This window comes from Bidens hawaiensis, unplaced genomic scaffold (assembly GCF_021521415.1).
Source record: "Bidens hawaiensis isolate Kalapana, Puna unplaced genomic scaffold, B.hawaiensis_p1.1 tig00026403_1, whole genome shotgun sequence".
Classification (NCBI taxonomy): domain Eukaryota; kingdom Viridiplantae; phylum Streptophyta; class Magnoliopsida; order Asterales; family Asteraceae; genus Bidens; species Bidens hawaiensis.
In genome coordinates, this window is record NW_027494247.1 from 85,124 (window position 1) to 102,612 (window position 17,489).

General features: G+C 32.5%; 1 protein-coding gene across 1 annotated transcript; it reads right to left on the reverse strand.

Moving 5' to 3' along the window:
* Positions 1-6,414: 6,414 nt before the first annotated feature.
* LOC143573395 (protein MANNAN SYNTHESIS-RELATED 1-like) lies at positions 6,415-8,534 on the reverse strand. Its single transcript, XM_077058285.1, has 5 exons — positions 8,436-8,534; positions 7,755-7,917; positions 7,595-7,668; positions 7,432-7,514; positions 6,415-7,102 (listed from the first exon to the last, which is right to left on the reverse strand). The coding sequence occupies exons 1-5, from the start codon at positions 8,532-8,534 to the stop codon at positions 6,484-6,486; spliced, it is 1,038 nt and encodes a 345-aa protein (XP_076914400.1). The 3' UTR covers positions 6,415-6,483.
* Positions 8,535-17,489: the final 8,955 nt, after the last annotated feature.

The following is a 17,489-nucleotide window of genomic DNA, read 5'->3' on the forward strand; positions in this document are numbered from 1 at the left end:
GAAGCATTGCCGATCGATTTTCTATCCATCAATCCCGATTATTGAGTTTCAAGTGTAATCGTATGTATTTTGCCACAATTTTCATTCAAGTTTTGCAGAAACACTTTCCATAGCTGTGAACAAAGCTCTACAATTCTTTGTTTTTGCCGTATTTTTGTACCCTTTTAAAAGAAACACGTACAAACGTTAATGAACAATCCTGCTGTTTTGTTAACTATGATTTTATGGTTTTTTTGTTTTCTCATAGTTATCAAATGCATTAGGCGCACAGGCCTCTTTGAGGGCCTAGGTGCAAACATAGCGTGGGCCTAAAAAAGGTAAGCGCACTAAAATTGGAAACGGAAAGTGTAATGGAAAATATCACTTTTTTCAAATACCAAAATATTTTAAAACTATAATCCTCAAAACAACCAAATTGTTCATACTTGAAATCCCAAAATAATCAAATTGTTCATATTTAAAAATGAAAATTTCATAAAATAACAAGTATTAAAACAAAAGTCAATAGATCTTGCTTTGTGATTAAAGAAAACCAAATAAAATTATGCTAAAACATAAAAAAAAGAACTAAAAAATCTGAGTTGCTGATTTTTCTCCTGAAATTGTGCTTTTGGTAAAGGAAGTCGCTATAACACCGACTCGCCCTAAAAATCGCCTAAGCGCCAAGGCACAACGCTTTTAATAACCATGTGTTTTCTTAATTTTGAGTTTCGGCATGCTAACGTTAACATAAACACATACTTAGATTGAACTTTTGTTGTCCATTACATGCTTGACTTCCTTCTAACTAAATTATAGTTGTCCATTAGATGCTTGATTATTATTTAACAAGTATGCAATCTCATTTATAAATCCATGACAAATGCAAGCACAAAGAGTACCACTTTTATTTATGTCATTATTGATAACCGTTACATTTAATTTTAGCATACCACAAAAGTTTTATTCTTTACCGCGCCTTTATCAGATTCAAATGCTAACTGAAAACCAAACTTGTTAAACAACCATCCGACATGAGATATTTATGAATATTGGCAACCAACAAAATGATGTTTAGTGTGATATCTTACCAACATATGTTGTGGCTGAATTGGCAGCAGACGACTTCTCAACTTTCTTGACATCTTTAGTGCCGTTTCCCGCCAAGTTAACTTTAGATACCATTGTCGTGATGTCAGAAATCCTGGCTACATGGTTCATATCATCCATCATTGTCTCTGCCATGTTTGTGTGGCTCGTATTCTCTTGTTTAGTTGACGTGCATTTTGTAGCTCGATTACCTGGTTGGTCAGAATTGCAGTATATTCCTCGGAACATTTGGATTTTTTTATATAGTTGCATTTCTTTTACCTATTCTATTCATCTCACCCTTTCCTTTGTTAATCCTTAAAGATCGACCGTATTTGACAACATTTCTTTTAGCCGACGAACACAAAAAACTACTCTTTTGTGCCAACTTGTTTTCCTCTTCAATACGAAGACACGCAACAAGCTCTTCCACAGTCATCTCCATTCGTTTATTATTAAGGTAGTTTTTTAAATCTACCCAGCTCGGAGGTAACTTTTCAATTATAGCTGCTAACTGAAACGTCTCACTAAGTGTCATACCCTCAAGATGGATATCGTGTAACATACCTTGAAGTTCTTGCACTTGGCTGATTAGAGTCTTTGAGTCAACCATTTTGAAGTCCAAGAACCGGGCAACCACGGATTTCTTGATCCCAACATCCTCTATTTTGTACGTGTGTTCTAAAGACTTCCATAGCTCTTTGGCAGTCGTTGCTTTGCAGTACACATTATACAATGGATCCGCCAAGCCGTTTAACACTAACTCTCGACATAAGAAGTCGGAATGCTTCCAAGCATCTATCGCAATGGCTGCTTGAGTATCGATCCTCCCATTATTAAGTTGAGGAGGCGACTCGCTTATGAATCTTTCAAGGTTTAGTGCCTTAAGATAAAAGAACATCTTTTGTTGCCATAATCTGATGTCCAAACCAGAAAATCTTTCAGGTATTTGGATATGCCTCATAAATGTGTTAGCTTCCACTTGAGTGCTCGTCGTCATTGGTAACGCCGTTAGAGTTTTTAAACTTATAGTCGGCTTTTGTATTGGTTGTCACACAAGTTTCCATCTAAAATTGAAAAAATAGCAGTCTAAAATTAAAATGGAAGGGAAGTGAATTTGATTGAAGCTAGCATTTGACACTAACGTAAAACCGACTGCGTATTTATTCGCGTGTGTTTGCCAGGGTACAACAACAACAACAAAAGTATGTTCAACATGACAAAACTTGCGTGTACTTGCAACTCGTAACTCAGATAATTCGTTTGATTGAAATTCTAGAAACAATATGACATGTATACAACAATTCATCATCATCATCATCATCATCGTACTCAGTATATCCCACCAATAGCAATGCTATGGTAGGGTCTGAGGAGGGTAAGATGTAGACAGCCTTACCTCTATCCCATAGGGATATAGAGACTGCTTCCGGTGAGACCCCCGGCTCGATAGTAGTTTTGCATCAAGCCTTGGACATAAGGCACATAGCACTCAATCATCGGGACACCGGCTGATTGGTGCATGTGCCCTTGTCTTTCGGCTATCAACGCCACCACATGATGCCTGATTAACCTTCCGCCACTTTTAACGTTATTTTCATGAGATTAGTAAAATAATGTCAAAATTAGTGCAATTTTACTTTTGCCCACCTGAGGGTTCACGCATATATACATTATATGCGCGCACCGCAAACAGGGCGTAACATGTATACAACAATTGTACGTGGTAATCCCACACATAGTAAAGCTATTGGTGGGATCTGCGGAAGGTGAGATTTAAGCACCCCTTTCCTCAAGCTATTGGTGGGATCTGCGGAAGGTGAGATTTAAGCACCCCTTTCCTCAATCCATGAGGATAGAGAGGCTAGTTTTAGAGAGACTCTGGTTTCACGACAAACAAATAAGACCATGTGTTACGAGTAGCAAACTAGAACTCTCCACATTTGTCCAAGACCATCATTAGATAGCCTTCATATTCACATTAAGTAAAATCGATATATATACCACTTACATTATAATCAAGTAGATAAGTGTTCAAAACATAGAAACCCAAACCCCTGTAATTGAATTTTCAGGTATCCCAAGTTCCCATCAATGTAATTAAGAACAATAAGAAAAACAACCAAGTTATATATAAGAGCTGCCGGGGCACTAGTGTGGGTAAGATTTATGGGTAGTTTACCACATGACAAACCCACCCCTATCTATATAGGTAGTTTGCCAAATTATGATTTGTGGCAAAGGTTTACCGTGTGCTTATATGAATGTTAGAGACTTTTGAATAAATTAAAACACTCATTAATAATCAATTTATTACATATAATATCACTAACTCTTTACCATTTTTATTCACACAAACATTTCACCATATTTATTCACTCAACCTTCACCGTTTCCATTCACCCAAACCCCTGATGACTAATTTCTCAAACGAAAATCTATTTATACCGCCGAACGATTCAAATAATGATATTTTTTCAAATGATGGTAGCATACGCTTTTTCAAAGATCTCATCGAGCAAGCCGAAGAAGAAGACACGACAACTTCATCACACATTTCTAAAATATCGTTCGACGTGATCGCAAAAAAGGTAATGAAAGATATAATTGGCCGAAGGATCATCTAGTTTAGATGTTAGTGTTTTATTTTTTTTTTGGTTTTGATCGTCATATTTTTATTTTTCCGGTTTTCAATTATGTAATATTTTTAATTTTAATGAAATTTTAATTATATTTAATTGTTTTATTTATTTTTAAACTTTAACAAAAAACAAAAAAAGTTTTAAGGTACTTGTGGGTAGGTGTTTCCAGTTACATTTTGATTTGTGGGTACTTGAGGGTATAAATAAAATAATGGTGTATGATTGGCCGGTGAATGGATAGTACCCATGAGTGCCCCTTCAAAACAGTAAAACATAAGCAAAACGTACGAGATAAAAGATCGAATGAAAAGTTACCCTCTCATCTTTTAAAGCTTTCAATTGAAGCACTCTTGGTACTAACGATGTCAAACGGTCGGAAGTCCACTTGTTACTCCACATTGGGTACATGGTACCACCACTTAAAACTAGTTACTATAGCAGGAGAGATGACACCTTATATGCATCAATAAAACACAAGTAAAACTATGACAAAATCAACAAACCATAATGCTTAAAAACAACTTCCAAAAACGAGAACAAAAGAAGATGATTTCACCGATTCACGATTATTTAATGAAGCACGCCCCCTCATGTGAAACGCTATGAGTTAACTGTGGCCGTGACCACCTTCGAACTTGTCTCATTTCTTTTGCAAGATTGATCAGGTCACAAACAGAATCATGGTATAGATAAGTTGAAGATATATATACCTGCGGTATTCAAATAAGCAGAACCCAAACCATATAAGAAATTGACACATGCGATATTTTTTTAGCCTTAATTGTGTGATCAAGTTTGATACGAAGTTACAGACCAGATTTGTAATTATTCGTAAGTCATAGTTTGATACCGTGACAGTTAACTTGAACCATTCATATCCTAAACATTGCGTCGTTTGTATTTCTAGCTATATATGATGTCAATCTCATATGTAAAAGTGTTAGTGTCTCGTTCGATTAATAAAATTTGTTTCAGGGTTTCACGCATCTTCATATTGTTATGTTCTTGATTATTGGTTGAATTATTGATCACCTCGGTACTATAACTTGTTAGTGCATTTGGAGAGTGCGAAATAACAAAACCTTCCGTAACAAACCATTTATATTCAAATTTTATAGAGGTAAACACGTTATAATTATGGGTAAAAAACAAGACAAAGTTAACCATGGTAGATTAGTTAACATGATGTAATTTTTATTTTACAAATTGAAAATTAATGCCAGTAGTTTTTTCTGTTATAATAAAAAAAGATTATAATTTGAAGAAATCCTACCTGCCAAAATATAGTACACTTTTTCCTAGGCGCCGGATATTAAAAACAACATAACATATTTGTCGTTGAGATTACAAATTGTAATCCATAATTTACAACACGTAACAAATATAGATATCAAATTTAGGGGTGATTTTATCTTTGAATCAACATCAAATATCTGATGCCGAGAAGTTGGCCTATTTAACCTGTTTATCTAAACATAGAAATCGTGTTGGTGGGTTGTGAAAATAGGTTAGACATCATGTCATAAACATGTTGGTGTGTGCACTTGTTTAATTAAACATGTTGGCAGGTCAATCTGTTTTATTAACTTGTTACACATGGTAACCCAAACAAGACCCGTTTGCTAAGCAGGTTAAATATGACAACCCATAACCTTTTTACTTCATGTTGTATGTATTAGTTTTAGGCACGAAAAGACTAAAAGGGCGTGCAAACATTAACAAACAAACAAACAAACGATGCTTTGATTAAACTTTTTATGTTCAGTTACACACTTGGCTTGACGAACTTGTAATCGTTTTATTCAACTTATTAAACTTATTAAACTCCTACACAACTTGTTGTCTTGTTGCTTGTTCACTCACAGAAACAGGCTTGCACAGGATGGTCTTTTTTTCCTATGAACGATGACACGTGATCCTGTGCTAAGCTCGATGTTATCTGAGCCGGCACAAGAATATTAGTCCTGCCAGTTGCGATCCTATTCGCTGCCACATTCGCATAAAACAAACCCGACTTTGATGGCACAAAAACCTCACTAACCGAACACACATAAAAGTCGATAATAGCCTTTTCTAGCTCCGAGGTTTCACCTATCTTGGCATCTTGCAGTATCTCTTCCTGTTAACGTTAATAAAACGATTTAGGATGTCGTACGCTTTTAAGATATTTTTTAAGTGGATTTTGGCAGTCTGACCTGTTTCCCATTAGTTTGTTGGGTAAATATTTTGATTTGACGCATTAGAATTAGTGTTTTAAAAACCGGTCCAAACCAGTTGGTTGAACAGGTTAAACCGGATTTCGCATAACAGACCGGTATTTTGGGTCCGGTATTTTTGGCCAGTTTGCTAGAAAGTCGTACCGCCGGTTCTTTTTTTTTTTCTAAAATACCGGTTTTTAACTGTTTTAATTCCGACAAATTTTATATATTTGCGGCCCGTATTTTTTCAAAATTACTTTTAACTCAACAATTAACATTCAAACGTGTAACTTTTTGACTATTTTGTTAAAAAAATTGAGTGCTTTTGTATTATTTTTTTTAAATATTTTTTAATATGGATTAACTTTTGAACTATTTTTTGTTATGGAATAATTACTTTTGGGTTATTTTGGATTAAAGTTGCATTTATAGAAAATTTTAAGATAAACTATTCAACCGGTTGAACCTCCCGGTATAACCTGGTTCAACGGGTTGTACCATTTCTTAGCCCAATCTGATAGTAAAATACCGGTTTTTAAAAAATTGGTTAGAATACAAAAATGACCCAAATCAACTCATTTATAAGACACCGAGTCAGTTTTTACCTTTGTTAATGTTTTGGGGTATAAATCCTTTAACGGGCGAAGGCTATCATCTGGTGTCGGGTGAGTGATGTAATACGTCGAGTCTTGTAGAAATCCGATTCTTTGAAAAAAACTTGAGAGCTCCATGGTAGTGTAACAATTTTTCATCTCTTCATTTGCACTACTTCCACAAATGCTTGCTCCCAACTCGTCGGTTTTGTAATCAATCGCAATAAACTGGCCATTCGGTTCACGACTTCTTAGGTTCCTGACAACAGTGTCCACTTTCTTTTGTAACTCGGGTTTCAGACTAAGAGCCTCAAATACCGCCCAACACGAGTGAGGGTTCATATGGTTGTCGACTTCTCCCGCTGATGAAGGAAGATAGCTTATAACCCGCACATTTTGTGTGTTTTGGAATATTGGCACAACATTGTTCATAATGTAGTTGTGGTTTGCATGGTAGGGAACTTTTACATCGACGGGCGCTTGTGATGATGTGTCGTTGGGTTTGCGTGTTTGTACTTGAATCACACCGCTCATAGTTGTTTTGAACTTCTCAATGTCGTAGATTTCTTCAAAAGCCCTGAAACATATCAAACTAGACGTTCACTACAAAAGCACAGGGCAACGACAGACTGATGAAACCATCGGTAAAGGTTCACCGATGGATTTACCAATGGATCTTTGATAGAAGAATTATTGTTATAAATTATATTTTTAAAGGTTTTTTTTTGTTTTAAACTACGTGTCAGTGATTAAAATTTTTAAAAATTTAATCACTAACACATAGTTTAAAACAAAAAAAAAGAAATAAAAAAAAACCCTTATAAAAATATCTTTATAACTGAAAAAGTATTAAAATATCTTTTTATAATATCTTTAAAAAGTATTAAAATTTTAATCACTGAAAGCAGTGTTAGTATTAAAATCACCAACCTTTTTTCACCGTTGCTCCCAGTGATCTCCGGGAGCAGAAGAGTCGCACCAAGATGTTTAGCAACCAATACCGCATTAGCGACCTATGCAAACCACATTACACAATTAATAACAACCCAAAAGAACGTAAAACAAAAAAAAAAACAAGTGAAATTTATCAAACCTGTGAAACGTGATATTCAGGGCCATCAGTTAACGAAAACGTAACAAAACCTTTAGACGGAGCTTCTTCTTTCGCTAAAATAAAATCCGACAATATGATAACTAGTCATAACCAAAGGAAACATAAAACTACCAAAAGAACATTAACAATAACTACTTACAAGGTGAAGAATTGTTCCAACAAAGCTTCAACCGTTGACCATAAGTTTTCGATGCGTAACTCGGCAATTCGTTAAGCCAGCGTCTAGACATTTTTGTGAAGTCTTGGTAAACATCCGATGTTGTTGTACTAGGGTCCGATGTTGTTTTACTAGGGACATTCAGCTGCTAAAGAACATAAATGTTACAAATTATATCATTAATCTTTTTGACAAATGAGAATAATAATAATCACAATAAAAGTTCAGTGAAACTTGTAACTTTTTTAGCATCTTATGACATAGGAACCGAAAGTTTGTACAAAAAACGAATTAACCGAAAATGAAGCAAACTTTGAGATAAAACTGACTTAAACGAAAAACGAATAGTTTTCGAGTCTCTTAAAACCCAATTTTTGGATTTGGTTAAATTTTATTTGAGGAAAACTGACCAAGCCTTGATGGTGTTCTTAGTGAGTCAGGTCTGGAGCGTCAAAATCAGCATAGACAGTTAACATCCCGTCTCAGGAATGCTAACATGGGTATTGGAGGTGATTCTAAACGTTGTAAAAAAAATTAACTAAATAAATTGGTTATAAGATATGAAATAAGTTGAGAATGAATATAAAATATAACCCCTTAAAAACATGTTTCCAATCAAGAATATTAATTGTTGATGGAACATATGATACTAGATACACTTACCAAAACATCACCATCGAAGTGATCTCTCTTTACCATGTTAGCCAGCATCAAAAACATGGAAATTGTAAGAATGGCTCCCATGATTTCTCTTATATCCATTGCCACCACACTTTTTTTTCAACTTTTGAATTGAAAAGAGAAACAAATCTAAAAGACAAGATCAAAGCATATAGTTCAAGGTTAAGAACCCATGCACTCTCCTTTTCTATTGCTATGTGTCAATAGCGACCGCTTTCTTGTGTATATAACATGTATGTGAATTTACTTTCTATTACTTTCGGTTCTATAAATAGAGAATTCTAAGATTGTTGATTGAGAGAGGGTGGAAGTGGGGGAGAACAGAACTGGCAAAGCTTATCTTTGGTATGCGAAGATGAATACAGCTGGCAAGATTCATCAGACAGCTTTGATTTCTCTATAATAGGCAATGGATCATTAAACGTTGCCGCAAAATTTGTTAGAGCTTTATTTATGACTCGGTGAGAGTATGCTACATTTAGAAGGTTACGTAGCGTGATAATGACCAAGTAGGACACGTTGCCTCGAACTTGACGACACATGTCAATGGAGTCAAATACGTTCTTTTGACTTTCAAATGGCATTCATCAGAACACTAGTTATTAAGCTTATCTCGAGTTTGATTCTACATAGTCCCCTAACATGTGATCATTTGAGTTTTGAATAAATATACACATTTTATACATAGTTTTATAATTTGGGCTTAAAATACAAAATTTAACACATAAAATACCTTTTCAAGATATATCTCTCTTTTTTATATGAGTTAGATATGCATTTTTCCCATCTCCCACCATCTCTATGATCTCTTTCCTCTATCAGCGTCATATAACATGTTTTTTTGTCAATTTTATTCTTGTATTTAGTATTCATCTTTCTTACCCTTAAATCATTTTATAAATAATAAACAAAATAAATGATAAGAGTGACAAGAAAAAAGAGAGAGAGATAAGAGTAAAGTGAAGTGGAGTAGAGAGAAAAACAAAACCAATCGAACAAATCATTTATGTTGATTTTTTAACACTAAAAACAATACATAAATAGAGTGAGTTTAAGTTTATTTATAAAATCTACACATAAGATTATGTGTATAATGTGTAAATATATTTCTTACACGTACTTATACACGCGTAGGTAAATGTTTAATGTATAAAAAATAAAGTTAATGAACAAATTATTTTTTTTACATATGATACATAGACATTTATATTTAGGAAATTACCATAATAGACATGTTTGACCAAGATTTTACCAAAATAGACATGTATATTTTGTCTACTTCTCTCCAATCATTGGTTTTTTGATCAATAAACAACTGGCACGTCATCGAAGCCGACTATGCCTTAGCCGTCACTTTATGAGCACAAAATTTTATGAAAAGTAAACAGGTCCCATCTTTAACCAATAAAAATTCGACACGTGTCAAAGGCGGCTAAACTTAGCTTACACCTATGGTTATTTAGCCGACATCTTTTACTCTTATCCGGCTTCGAGATACGTGTCTATTTATTTAGCCGGCTCCAAATATTCCTTCTTAGCCGGCTCCAACTCGGCTTGTAGGCTAAGGCTTCACTTAGCCGCTTTCTTTTTTTCATTTAGCCGTCTAATTTTAGCCACCAAAATTGAATATTTTACCGACCTTACCAACTCTATTGAATATTTAGCCGGCTTCATTTAGCCGGCTTCTTAGCAGGTGTAAATTTAGCCCCAAAATTAAATATTACCTACTCACTTAATTATTTAGCTGGCTTCGCTTAGCCGTTAATTTTTTTCTCCTAGCCGGCATGTATTAGCCATCAACAATAAATACATTTATCTACCCAAATTTAATTTTTTCACCAACCACTTTTATAAAACTTTTTTACTTACTTTCTTATCACAAGATCCTCATTTTTTAAAAAAATATGTTTGTTGATATCGTCGTTTACTCAGTTCAGATTGTAGGCTTTACTTAGCCAGGTTTTTTATGAATAAATTAACTTGGTTTATTTAATTAAAATTATTTTATGTATGTAGATACTAACAAAATACTAACAAAAAAGTAATACACGAAAATGTTCATTAATAATAAAAATTAAGAAACATAATAATAACAAAGCATACTAAATAAAGATTACAATCTACTCGATGGTAGGCCGACAACGCCGAATGTAAATTTTGTCTGGCTGTTTTTCAAAACATAAATGTTCCATTAACATACAAGCAAATACCCCCCTAATTTTCCGCCTGACCAGTGTGGTGTGGTTGGGCTACATATATTTGTCAGAATTATCAAACCCAAAAAGTTTTTCTTCCCGTCCATACCTCCTTCAGTAGCGGAGGTTGACCAACAAAGCCCCAAAATAAACCAAGTTAATTCATTCATAAAAAAACCGGCTAAGTAAAGCCTACAATGTGATCTGAGTATACGACGACGTTAACAAACATTTTTTTTTTTAAAATGAGGATCTTGTGATAAGAAAGTAAGTAAAAAAGTTTTATAAAAATGGTTGGTGAAAAATTAAATTTGGGTAGGTAAATTATTTCTTGCTGATGGCTAAAACATGCCGACTAGGAAAAAAATTGGCGGCTAAGCGAAGCCGGCTAAATAATTAAGCGAGTAGATAAAAATATTTAATTTTGGGGGCTAAATTTACACCGGCTAAAAAGACGGCTAAGTGAAGCCGGCTAAATATTTAATAGAGTTTTGTAAGAAGACTAAATTACAAAGACTAAAGTTGGAGGACTCTTGTAACTGTTTAAGAGGATTGGAAGGTTTGTTTATGCCAACTGCAAAAGTGAGGAGTATATAATCATCGCTATTGGTGGATTTTGTTCAACACAACTTTTAGGGTTCCATTACGCCGCTATCCTTTTGTTTTCTGCCGTCTTCTTCATTTGAGTTTTGTATCTCCTTTTTCTCACATTTTGAGAGTTTGTGGTATGATGATTCGATTTCGATCTTTGTTAGCATTGTTTTCTTAGGTCTATTTAGTATGTATTATTGACTCGGTGGTTCATCGTTGTTTGTGAATCATTTTGGGTTTTTTGATTAAGGTTTTGGGTAGTAATCATAATATTAACTCTCTTGAAGATATATCATGTTGTTTAGGGTTATGGTTCATACTTATCATATCTAGATAACTTTTCAATGTTATCAACTTATACCATATTTGCCTTTTTCTTGAATTAACAGAAGTATCGTTTCATCAAATTAGGAAAGATCGGTCAAGGTACTTGAATATTTGAGAATCGTAGAAAGATCAATCGGGGGATAGCCATTTAATGATTGTGCTTTACATTTGGCTAAAGTTATTCACCTTCATTGGTGGCGGAGAATCATTAACCATGAACAACCATTGTACACTGTAAGTTCTTTTTGTGATGGCCCTTTAACGGATTATAATTGATTCCTTTGGATGACAAATGAATCATTGTTATAGATGTATATATCTGTAAGTTATATTGTTTTTAACGTAGATTGTTGTTTAAACTACAAGATGGTAAGAAAGTTCAATGTTTTGCCACAAGTTACTAAGTGTGATGGTTTGCATTTTGTCGAGAAGGTGGTCCAATGCAGCTGAATTAGCAGGCATGCAATATACATGGTAATTGGTGCTAGCATTGTCTAAACATGTGAACCCCTACCTCATTAACAAATCGCCTTAAGGGAAGGCGACGATCTTTGACTTTACCTAAGTTTTGACTCATTGTCCATAAAATAAAAATCTACATTTTTATAATCGTAATATGTAAGAAAGTTGAATCGTTTGTTATATAAAAATTATTTAGTTCTTATTATTATATTGTATATTTTTATTTGTTTTAATGTAAACTTATGGAACTTTCATTAGATTTGTGAAGTACTTGAAGATTTGTGAAGATTCTGATGCATTGGAGTGAAGCACAATGCCTTAAGAAGTTATTTTTGTAAGTTAGAAGTGAATTAAATTCTAAAAATATTAAACAAGCGCATGCAAAGTTTTTTAAACACCACCCTGCATTAGTAAAGGTAAAGGTTTGATAAAAAAAAACTTTTAAAACAATATTTACTATGTTAGACTGAACGACTTTTTTGTTTCAGACAAAGTTACTAATCCAAGCTCATTTGACTCGTTAAACAAACACGTTAACCCCAAGATTACAAAATGACTTCAAACGTGTGACATAGCCTGCACATCGCTTGTATGAATTGATAAAGGTACTACTAAACCCAAGATTATTGTATCTTATTTTCTTTCTCATGTGATTAACGTTATCTGATCCAAACTGTCGAATTGATCCGATTTTTTTATGTCCAACCATATGAAATTGGATCATCTAAAAGCAGTAATCCCTCTAAAAAAAATTTAGATCTGCCACTGATTATAACTATCTTATAGTATCATGTCTATTGATATTGCCATATTACTTCAAATCAAAGCATATCATATTAAATCATATAATATTATAACATTTTGTATCTTATTTAACTTACAATGACATCTGTCATATCATGTAAATCAATAATATCATATGATAATAAATTTACTAAAAGTGGTTTCATATCATGTTAATCAAACATAAAAAGGTCTTTATATGTAAATACATACACTTTTAAGGTGTTGTAATGCAAGTTTTGGACTACCTTGTAACCCTAGGTTGTGTTCTATATAAGGGGAGACAAGTTTAACCTGGTCTCTAAATCATTTTATGGTTGGCTCCAAATGTATTTGATAAGTTTAATTCTTGTTTTGTGATTTTATCTCATTCTGACCATATATGTGATTTCACAGTATACATTCTACGAGGCTCGGAACATAACATGTTGGTTGCTTATAGCATGTGCTTGGATGTATTGAATCAAAGATGGAGCCTGATGTTTGGTAATTAGATAGGGTGTCAAGAAAGAGGCCAGCTAGAGTAGAGGTTGAAATAATAATAATGTTATACACTTGTAGTTGTAACCTTGTGATTTCCAAATTGATATGTAAACACATACGTTTTCATTTGCAATTAATATAACTCAAACTTTTGATTTCCATCTTTGTTCTTCTTTTGTGATGTATATTGTGATTTCTGTTATTATGATATAATATGAAAATAAAATAATTACTATTAATTTGTTACAAAAAAAAAGTAAATCAATGAATATGTTAGCTATCATCATTTCATTATATATAGATGATAGATCTTGGTAACAAGTTTTAACATGCATATATTATATCTTTAAAATTTGTCTATTAATTAAGGGAGAGGTGTTTTCGGTTTTAATTTGATGTAAATCCAAACAGATCTTGAATATAAAAAATATATAAAAATAAAAATAAATAAAAGCATTTTGTTATAAATATATTAATATTGTGGTTATCAATAGCTAATATAGATTAGCTTTCTTCCCAAGTTTTCCAATCCTACATATACATCTTATTGTATCTTATTGTAATACACACATGATTAATGAAATCTCCATCTTTCGCCCTACATCTCTTTCCCACATGTTTGGCTATTAGGCTTGTTTCACAATCAACACGAGTTAATAAATATGCATCACACGTCAAAAGAATTTCCTACACCCTCCATTCGGTTTTGATTTGCCACTAAAGCTAAAGCAAAGGTACATTAACTCTAATCTTATAATATTTGATTTTCTTATTTTATTTCATATTCTTTATCTTTAGAGATGGCACTAGCACTCGATTTGGCGGTTCCACACACCTATAATTTTTATATATGCATATGAAAATAACTCTAGGCAGTTATGGGACGGACCATGGGTTAAAACTGAGTATTATTTTGAGGTTTACTCTTAATTCGTTTCTTTACTGAAATTATTCTTTTTATTAACTCATAGTTTAAAAACATATAGTTGTAAATACACCGAATAGATATTATTCATTATTTATGTATGAATGGCTTAAAAGATATTTGATTAAACAGTTTGTTAGAACTCAAAAGAAAAAAATCTCTATATATAACATATTATTTTATATACTTGCGGGAATTTGAATAAACTATATCCTTATGTTTCAAATTAGATTGATTTGATATTATAGATGCATTTGTGGATATGCCATACTTTATGGAGTTTGTTAAAAGAGTCTAATAATATGAATCATCAATCATACAGATACTACGATTACAAATTAATAAAATGTTTATATAATATATTGATTCTGATATTTTAGGATATGACGTATAATATGATAAGGCATTATTTTAGAAGATACATTAATGCATACATTCTGTTGAATTTGAATAAGCATGAACAATTAGTTGACTCTACTATGAACTGATACATCAAGTGATCAAACATCCAAATAAGTGAATTATGTATTGTTGTTAGCAATATACCATAAGCTGCGATTTCTTTTTATGTGTTGCTATGAGTGTAAGACGAATATTGGACAATGAAAAGCTTGTTAAGATGCTATAATTCTTTGATACAAGTGTATTAATTAAAGTGATAAGTACACATTTGTTTTTTTTTTGGTTTTTATCTTAGGGAAGCAATATTGTGATATATTAAATTACTGATTCAATATGTTTATTATTGAAGAATAATATTAAAAAATAACTGCTACACAAAATTTTGTTAGATCTCATTGGTTTGTCTATGAAGATCTATTCATTTCAAAAAGTGACGAGAACGTTTTCTTGATAATTAGTTGATTTTTAAATCATTAAAAAGTATTTAATATTTATATAAACATGAATGATTTTCAGGTTTTGCATTATGACAGCTAGTTTCAACAAATTTTGCTATTGAATCTCATTTGAGCCTTAGCTCAAGATATAGGTTTCTTTTCAATAGAATTTGACTTTATACCATTTGTTATAAAAAAAAGGTGACAAGTTGGAACTATATGGATATATTTTGTGATGATAACCTACAATGAAAATGCTCGCATATAAGATATATTTGTTGTTTGTTATATTGTTATATAGGTGGTTGGCACACAATTATATGCATTTGGTTGTAAGTGTTGAAAACTCTTATATTGTCGAGTTATATTATAACTCATTTTATATGATATCATGTTATAAAGTCATATATTTATTATTTAGCTTTGTGAATGCTTTGTATTCTATATCTTATTAATATAGATAGTATACAATCAAACAACTAACCAAAGTTGTATTTTATTATCACTCTCATGAAAGAGATGTGCTTATATATGGCACCTGAAGTGCCATTCTCTCTAGATCTCAATATCGAAGGTTATAAAATATTAGCACGATAAATCTTATATGACTCATTCATGTAGTTACTTCACAATACTTGTTATATGAAGAGATGATTAAGAGAAGATTAATTATGAGGAAAAATCAGAAACGACAATTTTTCATTAGTCAGACCTCAAGTATGCTCCTAAAGTAGCATATCATTAAAGCATATGAAATGTTTGAAGTGATTTGTATCTATGTCCGAGAAAATTATGAATAAACCATGAAAAGTGTTTGGTTTGATATCATTCCCCAAAGTGAATGTGAATACGCACTAATTATTGCGATCATGGACATAATAGAAAATTTGTAATAATGATTATATTAATAATGAGATCGGCTATCGAAATTATAATGTTGGTCATGCTAATAATGAGATCTATCACCACATGTGGCAAAGATATTGATCATATATGAGAACAAAATCTAGAAATACAAAAGTGAAATTACATGATCGTTTGAAACGATAATACAATGTTCACTCATATTTACAATCTTGTACTAAAGAAGCATGATACATATACGATCATAAACCTGAAGTTTATGAATCATGATTATCTAATGACATGACCGGTTAGACCACACCGAGTCAATGATGTGAAATATATTGAAAAACCATGAGATTCTTCATGATGATTAAACATGAAAAGTTTGCTCTCAGTGAAAATTACATAGGGTGTAAATCCCTAAATATTATGGAATCTAATATGATACCATTTAGTATTTTCAAAATCGATGCATCGTCTAAATGGTTATCAAGATTGCAACTTCATGTTTGCATGATCTATGACTTAGCTAATAAGATAGCAAGCATATTATTCTAGATTGGTATATTTACATTCGATTATAATAATGAATTTGATTCCGAAGTTAATAATGATCATTGGAATAAGTGTTGAACTTCATAACAAATTATGTTCTTACATAAATTGTTTTGTTAAGACGATTACTTAACGTCTATAATTGGTTGCAAAGGCAATTATCACGAGAGCAATGTTCATGTTTGTATTTAAGTACATATGATTTTACATGTCTTAAATACTAATCCACATCAAGCCAGCAAGTTATGATACTTCCTTCCCATTGTAATTGGTTTTTGGTCAGTAATCAAGTATTTCTCATCTAATGTGTGTTATATACTGAAATTAATCCACCACAAGACACAAAGATGAGGCCACAAAGGAAGTTGGGAATTTATGTCGATATCTATAATTATATACTTAGAGTCGTTAATGTGATATTTGTTTATAGCTCATTAGTTTTCACTTCAGTGAATCAGCATTCCCAACATTAGGGGAAGAAATAAAGCAGTTGGAAAACGAATTTAGTTGGAATGAATTATCATTGATCCTCAAACTATATTATATGAACTAAAAGTTAAAAGGATAATTCATGTATAAATATTAGTGAATCAATTACCGGACGATTCACTGACCAAAAAGAGTGTCCAACTAAGACACATTTACGAAATGCTAATGCTCCAATTAATAAATGTCCCGGAAGGACAACACATATTGATAATAAGTGTAACGCACCCGTGTAGCGTAGTAGACTGATCGATTCCAAAGACAAAATTTCCTCGAAAATTGGAGCAAATAATGAAGATGGTCAAGTCGAGGTGCAGTAAAAGGTCTCTTGAAAGAGATTATACATGATGGTTCTTGAAGAACCTTAGGTACATGAAAACAAAGAGCTCTCAATAAATTACATTGTATCATGTCTACAAAGATATATGGAATCGAAATAAAGTCGACGTCGCTATACTTTTATATATATATATATATATATATATATATATATATATATATATAATTAGCGCTTGAAATGATGATGATGAGGATCAAGATTCTA

Excerpts from the sequence above, each read along its gene's own strand:
- LOC143573395 (XM_077058285.1), bottom strand. The coding sequence starts at position 8,534 with ATGGATATAAGAGAAATCATGGGAGCCATTCTTACAATTTCCATGTTT. Across the intron at positions 7,669-7,754 it reads TTGGAACAATTCTTCACCTT|CGAAAGAAGAAGCTCCGTCT; the intron begins GTAAGTAGTTAT and ends ATTTTATTTTAG. Across the intron at positions 7,103-7,431 it reads GGGAGCAACGGTGAAAAAAG|AACGTCTAGTTTGATATGTT; the intron begins GTTGGTGATTTT and ends GCTTTTGTAGTG.